The 18,792-nt window shown below is 40.9% G+C and overlaps 1 protein-coding gene across 3 annotated transcripts in view; it reads right to left on the bottom strand.

Moving 5' to 3' along the window:
• POU2F1 (POU class 2 homeobox 1) overlaps window positions 1–18,792 on the bottom strand; it is a 118,974-nt gene that overhangs the window by 68,700 nt on the left and 31,482 nt on the right. Inside the window, exon 4 of one of the 3 annotated variants that reach the window (XM_065676456.1) lies at window positions 18,503–18,756. The exons of the other annotated variants lie outside the window; for them this stretch is intronic. Coding sequence (XP_065532528.1) covers window positions 18,503–18,704 — 202 coding nt within the window. The 5' untranslated portion in view covers window positions 18,705–18,756. The remainder of the gene's footprint in view (window positions 1–18,502; window positions 18,757–18,792) is intronic. 3 annotated transcript variants of the gene reach the window in all.

Raw genomic sequence — 18,792 nt, 5'->3', positions numbered from 1 at the left:
TCAGTACTGCAGCCATGGGCCATGAGCTCCGAGGCAGGAAAATGCCAGCAGGAGTATCAGCAGTTGCAGCACCGCTCATCTCTGCTGCTCTATTGACTCCTCTTGTGCTGCCATTACACAACTACCTGTATTAAAACTACTCCAACCACGAGGAGAAAATACCAACCCAAATCTGTTCCTTTGTCCAAGGGAAGAAATGTTTAAAGCACAAAAGTAGCAAAGACACAGGAACAAACAACTAGGCAAGACTGTTTCAGCTGCAGTATTACCTTAAAACTTTTATTGTCTATGGCTTAAATCCACTCATATGTTATTCATCTTACGAACCCTATCACACAACTTATGTGACAAGTAGAAGAAATTAAAATCTCATAACAACTATTTATTTCTTCTTTGGGACACCATCAGCCCTAATGTTGACAACTCATATCAATTAGTATACTTACATATGCACATGCCCCTCCAATTCCACTCTTGAGAATACTGGTCTTGATTTCTGGTCTCTGCCCACACACCATTTCCATGCTCGAAAATGGAAATGTGATTCCTGCACTGTAAGACTTAACTTATATAATCACTTATTTTCATCAGATGTGTTGAAGAAGGCACTAGAACTACAAGGCTTTGAAAGTAAAGAAAATGGGAGGCATTGACAAGAAACTAACAGAAGCAGCAGTGGAGTAACAGCTACAATTATACCAATGAGTAGACTACCTTAGACCTGGCTTACAGTAATACTAAATTCCAAATCCAAGGAATTATTCACAGAAGAATTTAGAAATAATTGCTAATAACTCTGTGATATTATAGTAGAACTAAACTATAGCAAATAAGTGAAAAGCACACCTTATAAAAATCTGAACCATCTATTTAAAAAGCCTGTATGTCAGTCTACAGCATCACAACAGGTTTAAAACCTGAAGCTTCAAGGGGGACCAAGACATTACAATAGATCAGAACTGAAAATAGTTACAGGTAGACAACCACCCATTAGCCCTCAGAATTATTTTACATATACATAAATATATATGAACTTGTATGTTTTATATATAAACATATATACTATATATACATGCTTTTACATAAAAACATAAATAATATAGTACATATTTAGTATATGCAAGTGTATATATACACACTTCACATATAATTTAGTATAGGTATTATTTAGCATATATATAGTATGGGGGGTTTATATGTAAGTTTAAAACTTTTAATATATAAATTTAAAAAGAAAGTTACTGAGGTGGTGATCTCAGACTTCTCAAAGCTTCTAAGCATACTGTTCTGAAAAGAGTTTACATGTTCCTATAAGACATTCCTGCAGAAAGGATGCAAGGCAGCTTGTCAGCCCAGTGGAAGAAAGATCATACAGAGCAAGTCAGCATACAGTGCTATTTTAATCACTTTTGTCCAGTCTTGGTCAAAAAGCCCATGGATGTATTGAGAATGAAGCAAGAAAGAAGTAAAGTACTTAAGTACCAGGACACCATCATCCCACAAACAGACTGAGAGCTGCTGCTGACTTGAGTGAAAACGGTGCCACAGCCTCCTTAGAAGTCACGGTCCCCACTGAAAGAAGAACTTGGTATTCAGAAGAAAAATAAAAACCACGCTAAGCTCAACATTGCAGTGACATTTTAATATTGCACTGAGTTGAACTAACATGCCATTTAAAAAGAACGACCTGTATTCTGTACTGCCTTCCCAATCCCTCACCAGCACAGAGGGAACACTTATTAAGAATGCAGAGAAAGTTAAAAATTCTCTGGGATTTAACTAAGTTAGAGGCAATAACACAAAACCACAAATCATCTGCAACATTACATTTCCAACAAGCCTCTCAACACTGGCAAAATGCACGAAAAAGGCTACAAAATTTAGAGCCCTGAATGACTCTGCAAGAACTATCTATGTATACAAGCAGCTTGTCCATCCAGTGTGACAGGTGCAAACTGACAAGCCCATTTTTGCCTGCCTGCTGGCTACTCTACACTCCTCTTTTCTTCTTTTGAATTTCCCCAACTTAAATCGAATGCAAATAAGCCAGGTGTGGTCCCCAGGGCACACAATCCCCACCAAATTCCCATAGCAACTTGCACAGCTGACCATGAGAAAGGTTGTATCTGCTTCATATTGGCTACAGAGTTTAAACACTCAGAGTTAACCACCAATTCCAGCATCATGTAAAGGAAACATCTACTGAAAAGCACATCCATTTCTCCTTGATTAATACAGGAAAATAAAACTCTGGATATGCTCCTAGTTCAGCATCTGCTCAGCATGTAAAGTGAGCATCTGTTATTTACAGGAGGTGATGCCTATGAAGGAAATGGCTTCTCTCCTCTGCTGCAAGGTTTAAGAAACTAGTCATTCTGTATATTGCAATCAAGAATACACAGCTGAAAAAGAGAAGTCTGAAACCCAAAACAAAACTACTTTTGGTTAAGTTGTAAAACTTCCACAAGACATCTGGTAAGTATTTCCCATTTTAATTCTACTTTTCTACATAAGCTTTCCAAGTCTCATTCTAAAAATTCTAAAGTTACCCTGTGACTGACTAGCAATTGCTCATCACATACAAATCCTATCCTTTGTTCCTTACCTACAAGCAGGTATCCCACTTTCTATTCATTCCACTCCTCTCTGTGTCCTGCAAAGGCAGCTCACTGCTTTTGCCTACATTCAAGCCTGCAACTCTTCTTTTTGGCACTTCACCCCAACTTTCTCACTTTCCGTATCTGCTGGCTAAGCAGCAGAGAGAAGGCACTGGGGCTAAGTTGGAACCACAAGTGTACTGGCTGGCCATAGAATATGCACTTGTTGGTCAGCTGACCAGATAAGAGAAACAGGTAAGGAGTACATTTTCTCTGCTTTTCCTTTAGTGTGGCCACAACTCACCTCTACTCAGACTGTGGTTAACCAAGAGCCATATAGGCTTAGGGAAAAGGGCCCATGTCTCCCAACTATCAGCCTATGGATAGTCAGGAACCAACCAAAAGCTGATGCTTAGGCTGGAGTGCAGGAACACAAAAGGCACCTAAAGACACTGCTTCGCCCGCCTGCTCGCCCCCCCACCTCCCCAGATTACAACTCAAAGACTTTTTGAGGCAGAGGATGTTGCTAAACAGTAACCCTCAGCAGAGTTTTCTCTCCCATGAATCCATGTCAACATCCTGCTGAACCCTTTTCAGGAGCCTGCCTGCATCAGCAAGGAGCCCCATGGCTTAAGTATACACTGAAGAATTTTCTTTTTTATTTTGTTTTGAATCTATCTTTTCTAGCACTGCTGCAATTTCCCCTGCTTCTTGCACAAAAAGAGACTGTGAACTGTAAGCCTCTAATCACACCTGCCTAACACTTCACTGATTTCCACCATATCCCCCCTTAGCTATATCTTTTCTAGGATGATAATCTCTAGACTGCAGAGCTGCTCATAAAAAGCGTGAATGGCTTCCATACAATGATTCCTAATGCTGCTTTTCTACATCTTTTTCAAGGAAGGGGAGAAGACCTGCACAGTACAGTACCCAAGAAAAAGCAGTAATGGACTGCGGCACAATGCTATTTTTTCTTATATTGCTTTGCACTCTGTTCTTTTCCTGGCAAGTCCTTGCATTTGATTTGCCTTTTGACTACTTGTTGAGAGTGAAAATACAGTAGATATTTCCATGAAAAATGACAGTATCAAAGATCTCACACCTGGAGCATTAAGAGTGCCTATACTGCTGCACATAAAGTCAGGATCTTATCTCTAACTTATTCATCAGTTTCAGAAAAACTACAGGAGCTTATTATCACTGAAATCCCCTAGTTTGTTCAATTTGCTTAAAATTGGCCAACTTTTCATGAGAGAAAGCAGAAAGGGAAGTCAGACAAAAACAACAAACCTCTCTTTCCTTATGAAAGCTGGCTAACATAGGAACAACATCATGCTTATCCGTTTCCAAAAGAGCAGGCAGTTGATAAGAAACAGACTTGGCATCAGTCAGTTCTGTTTGTGCTGACTTTACAAAACACCCATCACTGTACCTGGCTTAACCATATCCCTGTAAGCAATCCATATTTTTCAAGGCAAGCTTACCCAGGAACATTCAGCATCTAACCACACAAGAGGCCACCATTATAGCTAGTTGTCTCATATGAAACTATACACTCACACGTGAATGGGGAAATAAAACAGGAGCTGTTTAATGTGCATAATGGAAGTTAGCTATAAATTTTATTCATCCATTAGCATATGTAAGATATTGTACACCTGCAAGCTCTATCCATTACCCCATCTGTGGGAGCTAACATTAAGCCATCACTAACTTGAAAGCTGTTCATTTGTTTAAGTAGTTCTAGTTTTCTTTCCTACCCTTTCTGCACTCCCTTCCAAATTTCTTTTCAGACCAATCAGCAGCACTTCAAAGAAACATCTGAGCTGGTGGCATTAAAACGACCAGGGAAACATATAAAGCTTTAGCAAGGTACAACCACTGAGCAAGTGAAAAATGCCACTTAGTGTAAAAAATGATGACTGTAAGCCCACTCAACTGCAGAAAAGGAAAAAAAAAAAAATATCACAATTCATTATGTGGGAGGGAAAAAAATAATATTCCTCTACAGGCCTAGCGTAATTTGTACATTAAGCACATCATATTAACAGTCCATCATATGTTAATAAACACATAAACACCAAAGAATTAAAAACTGAAGTATCTTGGTCTGTATTGCAAGCAATAGGTATACACAATTTACAGAAAAAGTGAAATGGACATACAGGTGGCAGATTCTGGAATTTGAGAAGCTGAAAAGTGAAGATATTTTACATACAAAGTTACTAAGTAATTTTTAAAAAATAAAATACAATAAAGTGTGGTACTGCTAATACTGGTATAACAAATAAGTACTTGGTATCAGGTGCTAAGGAGACATTCCAAATGCAAATATGCACACACACAAACACACTAATATATATCTTCTATACCAACAAAGAGGCAGGTTTTGTACATCTCAAAAATACAGGAGATTTAAGCACATATTCTGTCCTCTACAGCTCATACCGATGCTGTGGTTTCTATACACGACAACTGAAGCATGCTGAGGACAACCTTGCCAAGAAATTTTCCATATGTAATTTAGAATATCATTTGGTTTGATCAGTGCTAACCCGACACATGCTACTTGCCTATAAACAGCTTAAATGAAGATGCAGGGGAAAGGAAAAGGTAATGGAGAAGAGTGAAGGTTTTGTGTTCTGAAGAGACTTGAAGATAAGCAGATTTCTGAAATAAAATGAGGCCATCAAGTTCTCCTGTGTAACTAAGGCCTCAGCTTCCAGGTGGAGTAGGTTAAAAACACTGCGTTCTGATTAACACACTCCAAGAGATGGAGCTATACCATTTTCTTAGCTTTAGCTGTTAACTTGCAGTACTCTTTTTTTGTAAGTATAAGCCATGCTTTAAGACAGAGATCACCTAGAAGCAGTTTCCGGAAACTGGATCTCATTATGCACCTTTGGCTGATTAAAGAAACTTCCTTAAACAGAAGTCCCCTTATGTATTGTGAACAAGCCACTGTTCACTCAGTCCAATCTGGTTAAACCAAAGATTCTGAATTTTAAATTCAGTTTGACAGGCTTGAAAAGCCTGAATCCATCACAGAAACATCTCTGGCTTTGTCAGCAACTCTTCTGATATTACAAATTTCCCTATAGCACCATAAGGTTAGTCTCATATACATTTATCATCCAAATATTGAATTGTTATCATAGGTATAGCCTCATTCCAAAAGCCATTTCCAGACTGTAAATTATCACAATTCAAATCATTTTTAGAGTCCATGTCTTTCAGAGCACAGGCTCCACTTACAAAAGTGGAGTCTACATCTCTTTTTCTAGATGTTTAGCAGACACTGTATTTAGCTAAATTAAAATACACTGTTTGTTTCCCAGAAAAAACAGTGAATCTTAGATGCCTTTGTAGTAACTGACCTCATAGCTGCAACTCCACCAATCTTTGCACCCTCCAAAAAACTCTATCAACAAAGTTTCTGTATTTCTCCCTGATTAGTGGCAGAGGCAGAAGAGTACCTGCTGAAGAAAAGGATACAGCCAGTAGACTCCGACTTTCAATTTGTGCTGGTTTAGGCTGGGGTGGAGTTATTTTTTTTTTTATAGTAGTAAGTATGGGGCTGTTTTGGATTTCTGCTGAAAACAGTGTTGATAATATGGAAATGTAGTTACTGCTGAGCACTACTTGGACAGAGTCAAGGCCTTTTCAGCTTTCCACCCCACCCCGCAAACGAGTAGGCTGGCTGGTGCATGAGGAGCTTGGAGAGGACACAGATGGGACAGCTCACCCCAACTAACCAAAGGAATATCCCAGACCATATGGCATCATGCTCAGCATATAAAGCTGTAGAAGGAAGGGGGGAAACATTTGGGGTGATGGCATTTTGTCTTTCCAAGTACCTGTTACACATGATACAGCCCTGCTTTCCTGGAGATGGCTGAACACCCCCCAACCCCACCCACAATTCCTTGTTTAGCTTTGCTTGCACATGTTTTAGTTTAATAGGTAAAGCAAACACTATCTTCATCTTAACCCACCAGTTTTCCTCTTTTAGTCTTCTGATTCTCTCCCCAACCCACCAAGTGAGGAGTAAGCAAGTGGCTGCTGGCTGGGATTAAACCACGACATAACAACTACATTAAGATTTTTCAGTTCCCTTGTGCTTAATCCTTTCAGTATGTGTTACTATTGATTTTGTATCACTTTAATTTGGTAATCAATGAAGTAAGCCATTCTAAATCAGATACATTATAAAAGAGTGCATTTTATCAATACAATTACAAAACAAAGCTTTAATCTTAACAAGAACTGGAAAACCTTAAAGCACATTCATCTGAAAAGACTATCTGTCCTGCCCAGAAAATTGTATAAACTGACAGTAGATTATTTTTATTGACCAAAAATTGTCTATGAGCAAATAAAAGTACCTACTCACTCAAGTAAGTGCAACTGGCCTCTAGCTTTTTTACTAAACCTGCTCCCTTTTTTCACATTATTGTCTTACTAATTTTCCTACTCCCTTTCTGCAGCTTCCTTGGCATCGTCAGATTTACTGACATCTACCAACACAAAACAAACAAATTAGAAAGATATTTTTCAGTCATTACAAATTACTTCATCCCACACGACACCCTTGTCTCCAAACTGGAGAGACATGGATTTGATGGGTGGACAGACTGGTGAATAAAGAACTGGTTGGATGGCCACATAGAGAGTTGTGGCAAACAGCTCAATGTTCACATGGAGACCAGTAACAAGTGGTATCCCTCAGGGGTTAGTGGTGGGACTGATCCTGTTCAACATCTTTTTTGGCCACATGGACAGTGGGATTGAGGCACCCTCAGCAAGTTCGCTGACAACACCAAGCTGTGTGGTGCAACTGACATGCTGGAGGGAAGGGATGGGATCCAGAGGGACCTTGACACACTTGAGAGGTGGGCCAGTGCAAACCTTATGTAGTTCAACAAAGCAAAATGCAAGGTCCTGCACCTGGGTCAGGGCAATCCCAGGCACAGCTACAGGTTGGGCAGAGAAGAGATTCAGAGCAGCCTGAGGAGAAGGACTTGGGGGTGTTGGTCGATGAGAAACTGGACATGAACCGGCAGTGTGCACTCACAGCCCAGACACCAACTATGCACTGGGCTGCATCAAAAGAAGCGTGACCAGCAGGTCGAAGGAGGTGATCTTGTCCTCTCGTGAGACCCACCTTGGAGCACTGTGTGCACTTCTGGTGTCCTCAATATAAGGAGGACATGAAGCTGTTGGAATTTTGTCCAGAGGAGGGCCACAAAGATGATCAGGGGACTGGAGCACCTCCCCTACAAAGACGGGCTGAGACAACTGGGGCTGTTCAGCTGGGAGAAGAGCTGCCTTCCTGTATCTAAAGGGGACCTATAAGGATGCCTGAGAGGGACTCTGCATCAGATGTAGTAACAGGACAAAGGTTCAGGTGTTCAAACTTAAACAAGGGAGGTTTAGATCAGATAAAATGAAGAAGTTCTTTACTGTGAAGGTGGTGAGGCACTGGGAACAGGTTGCCAAAGAAGTGGTGAATGCTCCATCACTGGCAGTGTTAAAGGCCACATTAGACAGCGCCTTGGGAAACATGGTTTAGTGTGTGGTGTTCATGCCTATGGCATGGGGTTGGAACTAGATGATCTCAAGGTCCTTTGCAACCTTTACCATTTTAGTAGTCAACAGGTAGACTTCAAGATCAGGAAGCTGAACTTCAGTGTTTCTCATAATTCCTCTTTCAAATTTTACTTCACTGTGCAAATTGGAAATCTTACAGCATTACCTCAGTTTACAGCTTATCTATTCTATCTGCACAGTGAATCATCAGTTTGACTATTAAAATAACAGTCAAATTGATAATTAATTTCTTAGTGGTTTGGCCTGCCTAATTACAGAAACTCATGTATCAGATTAAAGGCCCTTCTTACTACTGCTGATCTCATCTTCCTTGGTTTTAATACAAATTTTTACTAATAGATTTTTATTATATTATCATACTGAAAAGCAGCGATGTTCAGTTCCAAATCATGCACCTGCTATTTTAGCTGTTAAAATTCTCTAATTCATAATGTTAACATCACTAACCTCCCCCCTGCTCCTCCTCACTTTCAGTTTTCACTGTACACCCCTACTGCGAATAATAGTCCTTGTCAGGTTTCTGGTTACATTTTGATTATACAGACTCTATCCTTTCTTCAAAGGTTACCTTTTCCAGAAAGAGCTCTTGTGCATAACTAAATTTAAACTTTGCTTCCTTAGGCAGTCTTTCCCACTACACATTCCTGTTCAAATCAACAGATAGTATCTGTTTAAGTGGTCGTAAGAATTGCTGAGAAGAGATGAATCATTCAACCTAAAACTCACCTGTGATGAACAGTACAAGAAACCTCAACAGTGGAAACCCATGGAACAGCCTAGTGACCAGAAAAGTTTCTTGTTAATCCCCTTTGGTTAGCATTTTATTTGTTCCCTGTTGTATAATGGTTTTTCAATTCCTTACAAAGGCTTCACAAAGCTTTCATTTAACCTAACATAATGTACTGTAAATGAATAATTCCTTTTCTTTCCTGGTCCTGTTAATCTTTTGGCCTCACTTACATCTCACAGTTGTGAGATGCAAATGTTAATTATGCAAGAAGTGTGAGATCTGTATTTTGATTTCCATCTGCCCAATACAAGTCCAGCACAAGACACAGATAACTGAGTGCTTTCCTATCACCATGGGAACATGATTGCCAGGAACATACCAAGAACAACATCTCACACTGACTCCCAGAAACCCCCATCAAGTACCTTCTACCTATTAGAGCCTCCTTTATCTCCTTTCTTGATTCATATTCTTAACAAACCCCTGATTATTCTTAATGTAACTCAATCTTCCTCAGGACTGAAGAAACATTATCTAACTCATGTAACATCTTCCCCTTGCTACATGTTGTATAGCAATCATCTCATCTACATAATTTATACAGATGTAAAAGTAGTTGAAACATTTCATTCATGTCCAACTTGACAACGTTGTAGGCCACCCAGTGTTTCCTTGCCCATACTTCCCATAGTCCCACCAGCACTCAACTGACCCCACAACAAGCTCAGAGAATTGGGCAGCAGAAAATCAATCCTTCTAAAGAGCAATTTCAGCAGCTCAGCTCCAAACCTGTATGACTACAGAGTCAGACAGTGCAATGGAGCAGATGCCACCAAGGGTGGGACTGAACAGAATTAATCAAATTTGGTTTAAATTGCTTAAACTATAGCTTCACAGTATGCTTAGATTTCATAACTAATCCAATCTAATGGCTGTCCACCATAAACAAAATGAAGCCTTTGTCTTTTTTTCCCCACAATCACAAGATGGCTGTACCTCTTCCCTCACAACTGGCCTTGGCGCTCATCTAACCAGCGGGAGAGACAATTTGACTTGGCAATCTAGAACACAATTAACTTCATAAAATGCTAATAGAATATTATTTTTCTTTCAAGTTAAATTTGCTACAAGTGGAAGTCAAAGACAGAAAACAGATGCAAGGACAGATGATGAACCCTGAAGCAGCTGGGGAGAAAGGGAAACAGTCTGTCCTTTTAGTGGCATAAAGCTTACAAAGGTTTGTGTTAAAACTTCAGCATAACAGTGAAGAGACAGGGTACAGTAATGTGATGGCTTACAACTGTTAAAGAAGGCCATGTTCCCCCCTTGGATTTCCCCCCATTACTGGCTACGTTGTGCTGGCTTTGTCACTAAAGAACCTCTTCCAGAAAGGTATATAACTTGCCAGAATGGTAGACTTTCCAAGGAGAGTAAAAGCAAAATGGTAAGGAGTAGGGGTAGTCCCATTTCAGCTTTAGAAAGCTGATATGTTGGCTTAGCTATGCTTGGAACCGTAATTTAAGTACATGCACTCCACTTTCAGAAACAGGAATCTATATGGCAGAGAAGCCATCTTCTTGGCAACCATGTCTTCTGAATCAAATTCTATGCCCCTGCACTTGTTTCCACCCCTGCTCTACTCCCTCAGTTCTACCAGTACAATCATTTGTATAGTCTCCCAGGAACAGGATTAAAGAACTGATGACAGAGGTTAAAAGTAACCGCTACAGTTCCCCATACAAAAGACTTGCATACCGTAAGGGTGCATTATATATAGAATCATAGAATCATAGAATAGTTAGGGTTGGAAAGGACCTCAAGATCATCTAGTTCCAACCCCCTGCCATGGGCAGGGACACCTTACACTAAACCATCCCACACAAGGCTTCATCCAACCTGGCCTTGAACACCACCAGGGATGGAGCACTCACAACCTCCCTGGGCAACCGATTCCAGTGCCTCACCACCCTAACAGGAAAGAATTTCCTCCTTATATCCAATCTAAACTTCCCCTGTTTAAGTCTGAACCCGTTACCCCTTGTCCTGTCACTACAGTCCCTGACAAAGAGTCCCTCCCCAGCATCCCTATAGGCCCCCTTCAGATACTGGAAGGCTGCTATTAGGTCCCCACGCAGCCTTCTCTTCTCCAGGCTGAACAGCCCCAACTTCCTCAGCCTGTCTTCATACGGGAGGTGCTCCAGTCCCCTGATCATCCTCGTGGCCCTCCTCTGGACTTGTTCCAGCAGTTCCATGTCCTTTTTATGTTGAGGACACCAGAACTGCACACAATACTCCAGGTGAGGTCTCACAAGAGCAGACTAAAGGGGCAGGATCACCTCCTTTGACCGGCTGATCATGCTCCTCTTGATGCAGCCCAGGATACAGTTGGCTTTCTGGGCTGCAAGCGCACACTGCCGGCTCATGTTCATTTTCTCATCAAACAGCACCCCCAAGTCCTTCTCCGCAGGGCCGCTCTGAATCTCTTCTTTGCCCAGTCTGTAGCTGTGCCTGGGATTGCTCCGACCCAGGACCTTGCACTTGTCGTGCTTGAACTTCATAAGGGTGGCATCAGCCCACCTCACAAGCGTGTCAAGGTCCCTCTGGATGGCATCCCTTCCCTCCAGCGTATCAACCGGACCACACAGCTTGGTGTCATCGGCAAACTTGCTGAGGGCGCACTCAATCCCACTGTCCGTGTCAGCGATGAAGATGTTAAACAAGACCAGTCCCAACACCGATCCCTGAGGGACACCACTCGTTACCGGTCTCCAGCCGGACATCGAGCCATTGACCACAACTCTTTGTGTGCGGCCATCCAGCCAGTTCTTTATCCACCGAGTGGTCCATCCATCAAATTGATATCTCTCCAATTTAGAGACAAGGATGTCATGTGGGACAGTGTCAAACGCTTTGCACAAGTCCAGGTAGATGACATCAACTGCTTTACCCTTGTCCATCAATTCTGTAGCCCCATCATAGAAGGCCACCAAATTGGTCAGGCAGGCAGGATTTCCCCTTAGTGAAGCCATGCTGGCTGTCACCAAGCACCTTGCTGTTTTTCCTGTGCCTTAGCATGCAGTCCAGGAGAATGTGCTCCAAGATTTTACCAGGCACAGAGGTCAAGAAGTCATTCGGAACCTCAGCCTTCTCCAAATCCTGTGTAGCCAGTTCTCCCGAAAGCTTCCTCAGGGGGCCTATTTTGTCCCTCGTCTGTTTTTTGTTTGCTACGTACCTGTAGAATCTCTTCCTGTTATCCTTAACATCCCTGGCTAGGTTTAATTCTAAAATATACACACAATAGTTTAAGGATGAGTTTCCCTGATTTACTGAACTTTTGCAATAAGTGTGTTTATAAAGGCTTCTCTTCTGCATTAATTTTCCAATAATCGATAACTCATTCTTAGTGAATTCTTTCCTTTCGTGAGAATGCATCAAGAGTTTCTCCTACTTGACAACCTACTGGGTAACACGCAAGAACCTCATGTCCTTAAGACTTTAATGCCTATCCTGGGTTCAGCAGTAGCAGTCATTTTTCTCCTTCTTAGTAGCTAGTGCAGTGCTGTGCTTTGATTTTTTGGCCTGGGAACAGAGCCGATAACACCGACGTTTTTAGTTGCTGCTCAAATGTTTGGTCTGGCCAAGGACTTTCTGAGCCTCATGCTCCGCCAGGGAGGAGGGGAGGCTGGGAGGAAGCAGAGACAGGACACCTGACCCAAGCTAGCCAAAGAGGTATGCCATACCACAGCACGTCATGCCCAGGATGTAACAGGGAGTTACCCAGAAGGGCTAGGGACTGCAGGGTTGGACGACGTATCAGTCGGTACTTGGCTGGGGGGAGTGGGGCGAGTTATTGGTTGGCTGGTGTTGAGGTGTTGTATTCTTTCCTCTTGTTATTTCCTTTGCCATTATTATTATTGGTGGTAGCAGTAGTGATGTGTGTTATACCTTAGTTACTAAACTGTTCTCATCTCAACCCATGGGAGTTGCATTCTTTTCCATTCTCCTCTCCGTCCCTCCGGGAGTAGGGGGAGGGCAAGAAGGGCGGGAGTGAGAGAGCGACTGCGTGATTTATGGATGACTTTTGTTTAAACCATGACAATGCCCCTGACAAATGTGACCAACTCGGCAGTGGATGGACAAAAGTCAGGAGAGACGGAATTAACAGCATAATCAGCTAATCTGAAAACCAGGCTTAAACATCCCACTGCCCCAAAAAATCCTGTCAACCTGAGGTTTAACAATGCTCATAGGCTTATAGCATAAAATCTATATTAAGGGATTGTAAACAGGTTAACAACTAACAATAATATATTACCAAAAAAAGAAAGTATGACCTTCTATCAGTACAGCATCTTTTTCCCTGTACCCAGAAACCATGTAAAGACAGTATTTATTCCCCTTTTAAATATCTTTCTGTTCTCTTCCATTCTAAAATACTCTGTCCGTTTATTTCATATCTTCTCACCCTCAACTTGAGGGACAGGCCACCCTCTTTAATCTACCTTACTAGCTTCACAAATGCATGATACACCAAGGTCAAAGTATAAGGACAAAAATCCTAAGGCTCAAAGCAGGTATGAAGAATGGAAATGCTTGAAATAAGGGCTGAAACAGTACATGCTCTAGGAGAGCACACCTCAAAGAACCAGCTTTATACAAAGAGGAAAAGAAAACATCACTCTCCAATTTAATCAAAACCCACTGGACACAACAGCTGACCGCGCAGCACAGGTGACCTGGAGCGTAATTTTATTACTTATAAGGAAATACCCATTTTCGAGTTCCCACCTGCATTCCTCCTTACTTCTCCACCTTGATCATGATAAGAAGGAAATTTACACAAACAGCATTTTTTACAGGTTCCTCCTCAAGAAATTCTCTCAAATGGAATAAGAGAATTCCCTTCCTTTACTGGGAGCAACTCACCTTTTTAAACAGCTCATGCTGAAATACAACAAAAATCAACACTGGCACTTGGAACTTCTATATACAACAGACAAGCTCAAAACACGTCTGAAGAAACAATATTGGAAACTTCAGCACACATTTCCACAAAACTTAGATTTCAGTACAGTTTATATATATTTAGCAGGAGTAGAGTAGGCAAAGCTGTCCCAGTAATGCTTTAAGCATCTGCTGCACAACAATTCGGTTGTGTTCAATTTTCAACTGAATAAAACACAGTTGGCTACCTCTGAAGGTAGACTACAACACATTGTATATTTCACACACCAGTAAATATTAAGTAATGTTCCTGTTATTTTAACGGGATTTTTCGTGTTTGTATACAGCTTGCTGTTAACTTGTATCTTTAGTTGTGGCTTCCCTATAAACAAGAAAGGAACCTAAAAGTGATGCTACTTTTGTGTTGAATATCTAAGTAGGTTCTCACTACCTGCAAGTCCTATTAACTTGACCCACTGATGAGTAAAATTGTTGAGCAACAGAGGCATCTCAGTAGCTTACTGTAGGCAAAGCAATACACACATTGTGTAATACACGTTTGGTTTGTATTTAGTAAACTGTTTGCCATTACATGAATGGATTTTTATGTTATGAAGAACTTCAGCTTTACAGGTCTGAATGGCCTAAATCACTACCCCAGTCCAGAAAAACTTTAATATATCAGAAAAGAAACAATGAAAGTTAATATTTAAAGCTCTCATGTTATTAATACCAGAATATTTCAACAGAAAACAGTAAAACTCAGCTAGCACAGATTACAACCAGATATGCACATTTTCTCCATGAAACACAAGGTAACTGAGCTCTGCAGTCTTCACTAGATTAATTATTTCTGTACCCTTGCCCTGTGCAAACTCTAGCTTGCTTTGAACCAAAGACCTTTACGGTTAAGTCCCAGGAGATGCTTAAGAGGGTGTTCTCAGTGGAGCAAACTTTTTGAGAGAAATCACATTCTGATTTGAGAGAATTCATTTCTTTTGGCCTTTGGGGGAACACTGCAAGTCCCATGTATTTGTTCAAGTCTTTACCTAGAGAGAGAAAAATCCCTTCTAGGCTCTGTCAGGTTCATGCTGATCTTGCAGCATCTGGCTGTGTAAGCCACACTGTTCACATATTTTTAATTTTGTACAAGTAATTTTAACCCAATCTTTTAAAGAACACTGTTTTCCAATCCTTTAAAACATGAATTTAAGAGAAGCCTTCAATACTGATTTAATTATACAGAGTTAAAATGTAACATGTTGAACAACAAACAGGTAACTAAACAAAAATATACAACTAGAAAGTTACGGTGAGGGACAGCTTAAAAGACAGGAGTGAAATGCTGTGTAAGCATGTGAACCACTTCTAATATTGGCAATGAGATCACAAAAGACATTAATGAATATGAAAGGCATCTACTGACAAAAAAGCCATTTTTAACTATTTGAAATATGAAATATTATTTAGTAAAATATAAAACAGGGTAAAGTAAGAACAAACAAAAAAAGGCTGCAGAGGATGAGAAACAAATTCATTTAAGAGCAACCCTCCCATTTTCAACAGCCACAAACATTTCAAGCGCCTCCATCATAACTGCTCATGTAATTAATTCAGCATAGCAGTCAGAAAGAGCAATACTGAGACAGCCACAGTTCAGCAGTCAGCCCTTTGCTGTAAGGAAAATTCTCCTGAAGAAAGATGCCACCCGGAGGAACAAACCCAGAAAAACAATCGGCTGCCTGACCAGAGGCAACACAAGGAGAGATTAGAACTGCGAGTCTCGGGAGGAGAGACTCACAGAACAAACCTGCACAGCCAGCAGCAGCAGCAATTTTCCAAAGGAAGACAAAGCAAGCCGTGCTCTGGCTATGAGACAAGCAAAGGAAAACACAGCCTGGCCTCTGAGAAAGGGCTTCTGTGTTTCTCCCAAAGGCAAACACAACCCTAAACACCACTTTTCAGTTGCCTAGGATCACAAGTGTTCAGTGTGCATTGGTTAGACAGAAGTCGGGTATTTGTTGAACTAGATAATTTTTTTAAGTGGATTGTCAGCAGCGATTCTCTGTTTAGGAAATCTGTGTTCTCTCAGCTGAGAAAATTATGCCTTCCGGAGAAAAGGATTGTTTGGCCAATGCCCATAACTCCCATGGAGAGCTGAGCATTTATACTGAACAGCTGGTAAGCAGCCACAAACATGATAACTTTATTTCCTTTCTACTTTCTTAAACCATATGTTAATACACACCTGCAACAGTAATTAGTTCCATTAAGTAAGCTTTCCACATATGGAAATAGGAAGACATCCACAAGACTTTAGTGTAGACTGCAAACTGCATGACTGCTTTTCCAATGGGGGTACTATACCCAGAAACAGAATACAGGATCAGAGCCCTTAATCCTAGATAGCAAATTTCATGCAGCAGCTCCAAAGCGCAAAGGTAATTTATACAACTCTCTAGACCTCACCAATAATACTGACAGGTACTTCCACACAATGTTACAATATATTCATATATATAAGTGAACATATAAATACCTAATGAAAAAATAAATCAGGGGGGATGTTCCCTTAAAAGTAAATCACTCAGAACACGTTAAGTGTAGGCACCTCACATGCCTCTAGGTAACAGCTTAGCGTTACATTTTAGGAAATCAAACCCTAAAAGCTTCTCTTGAGAATGGATCTTCCTGGATTCTATCACCACACACACATGCAAAAGTCAATGCTGTAGACTATGGGTCTGTGTTAAACAGCTGAGTGCTTGCAGCTTTACAGAAAAATTCAGGTTAGCTTTGTCCTTAACAAAAGCAGATTACAGTCCAAAAGGTGCTGACCATTCTTATACATGGACAGTTACTGTATGCTCTTCAGAGTTAATGGTTACCAAGTCATGATTTGTTTGTGAAGTCCTGTCTTCTCTTTTTTAATGCCCAGTCAGGACAGACCACGCTGTCATGGCAAAAGAGACAGGTAGTATTTTCCCAAACCAGAAGAGCCTGAAAAATTCACCCATCAAAGAGGACTCTTTCCTGAGCATGCCTGAACAGATTTTGCTACACCAATTTCTAATTAATTTAGTGTTTTGTTTTGCCTTTAAAAGGAAAACATCTAATGTCTGTACACAAAACCTCCTCTTCCTAAGACTGATATGAGATTAATTCAACACACAGCAGAATGGTAATAAAGTTTGAAAGTTTTACTCGTGTTCACAATAGAACATGCAACACAATCTCTTTTGCAAAGGTTCCAGTTCATGCTGCTGCCTGAAAAAAAAAAAAAAAAAATACAAGAAGCAAGGAAACAACAAAAAGAATCATCTCCATATTATAGCCTAAAGCAAGTCATTGAAAAACAGCTTGCTCCAGCGGCAGAGAACTCAGAACGCCATCTACAGTTCGCAGTGCATGGAGTCCTGCTTATTGTTGTCTGCAAACCAAAGACAAAAGCAGAATAAAACCATTTAACTCAATAAATTTTACATTCTGTGTGATGAGCATGAAAATAGTTACACAGCTTCAAAGCTCTACTAGGAATCTTTTAAGAAATATTAGCCCTTTGGGCAGAAGCACATGATTGCAATGAACTGCTTATCCTGGACTGACCCCATGAGAATCTGAGTGACTAAAATAACCAGCCTAACATTTCAGAGCTCTGACAGTCATTCAGGAAAGGCTTAAGAATTCAAAATTAAGACAAACCTGCAGAACTTCTGGCAGCATCATTACAAACAAATTAAATCCCATTTTCACATTACAGGAGAAAGTTCTAGAGATAGAAATCCTTTTAACGGAAGTCTCAAACACTCAACCTGCAGGGCTCAGTCGCATATGCTCTCATGGTAAGGAGCATTCGGAATATCACAGAGATACAAAAATGCTGAGATGTTGAAAATGTAGTGGCAAACTGACAATCTTCACAAGAGCTGTGCTCGAATTAAAAATCTTAAAAAAATCAGAAACCTCTTTTAAGAGTTTTTTCCAGAGAGTCACCTGAGTTTAGGGAAGAAAAAAAAACAAAACAAAACAAAAAAAAAAAAAAACTGGCACAGAGACTAGAAAGGCATCTGGTGACGGCACAGACACCTGTGACCTAAGCCTTGGCTCAGGAATGAGGGCTGCCATTTGGACAGTTGACCCTTTCCCTCCTCCATCTCAGAGTTTCTCGATCAACTTGAGGGACTGTGCTGTCACAAGGAGGGAAAGATAGCTGAAAGATACTCTCTGCATGTAACATTCAGCGCTTCTGAAGCTATGGCATGGAACTCAACTGAAGTGCCAATATAACGGTGCAAAATAATTCTGAAGACATCACTTCTGAAGATGTTCAGCTTATTTCAAGAGTAGCAATGCAAGCCTTCTCATCGTGGGGCTCTGACTCAAGGAACTAGTTACTACTGTTGAATATTTGCAGTTCCTGTGTAACTGAGGAACACAGTTTTGTGTATATTGCTAATGTCTTCTTCCATTACTTATTTCAAGAACTCCCCAATGGAAGCTGCCAGCTGTTTACTTCTACCAGTCTTTATACAGAAAATACCAAAATTCAGACCCTAAGTCTGCCTTGCACAGTCATACAATTGAAAATTCACAGTGGTCTCTTCTGGATATACATTACCTGTTCTCAAAAACGATGAGGAAGCATTGGGAGGAGTGTGGCCAGCAGGATGAGGGAAGTAATCTTCCCCCTCTACTTGACCCTGGTGAGGACTAATCTGGAGTACTGTGTCCATTTCTGGGCTCCTCAGTACAAGAAAGACAAGGAGATACTGGAGAGGGTCCAGCGGAGGGCCACGAGGATGATCAGGGGTCTGGAGCATCTCCCTTATGAGGAGAGATTGCGGGAGCTGGGCCTGGTCAGTCTGGAGGAGACTGAAAGGAGATCTCATTAATGCATATAAATATCTC

This window comes from Lathamus discolor, chromosome 4, assembly GCF_037157495.1.
Source record: "Lathamus discolor isolate bLatDis1 chromosome 4, bLatDis1.hap1, whole genome shotgun sequence".
Taxonomy (NCBI): Eukaryota; Metazoa; Chordata; class Aves; order Psittaciformes; family Psittacidae; genus Lathamus; species Lathamus discolor.
Note: the sequence above shows the minus strand (reverse complement) of the source record. Positions and strands in the feature narration are given on the sequence as shown.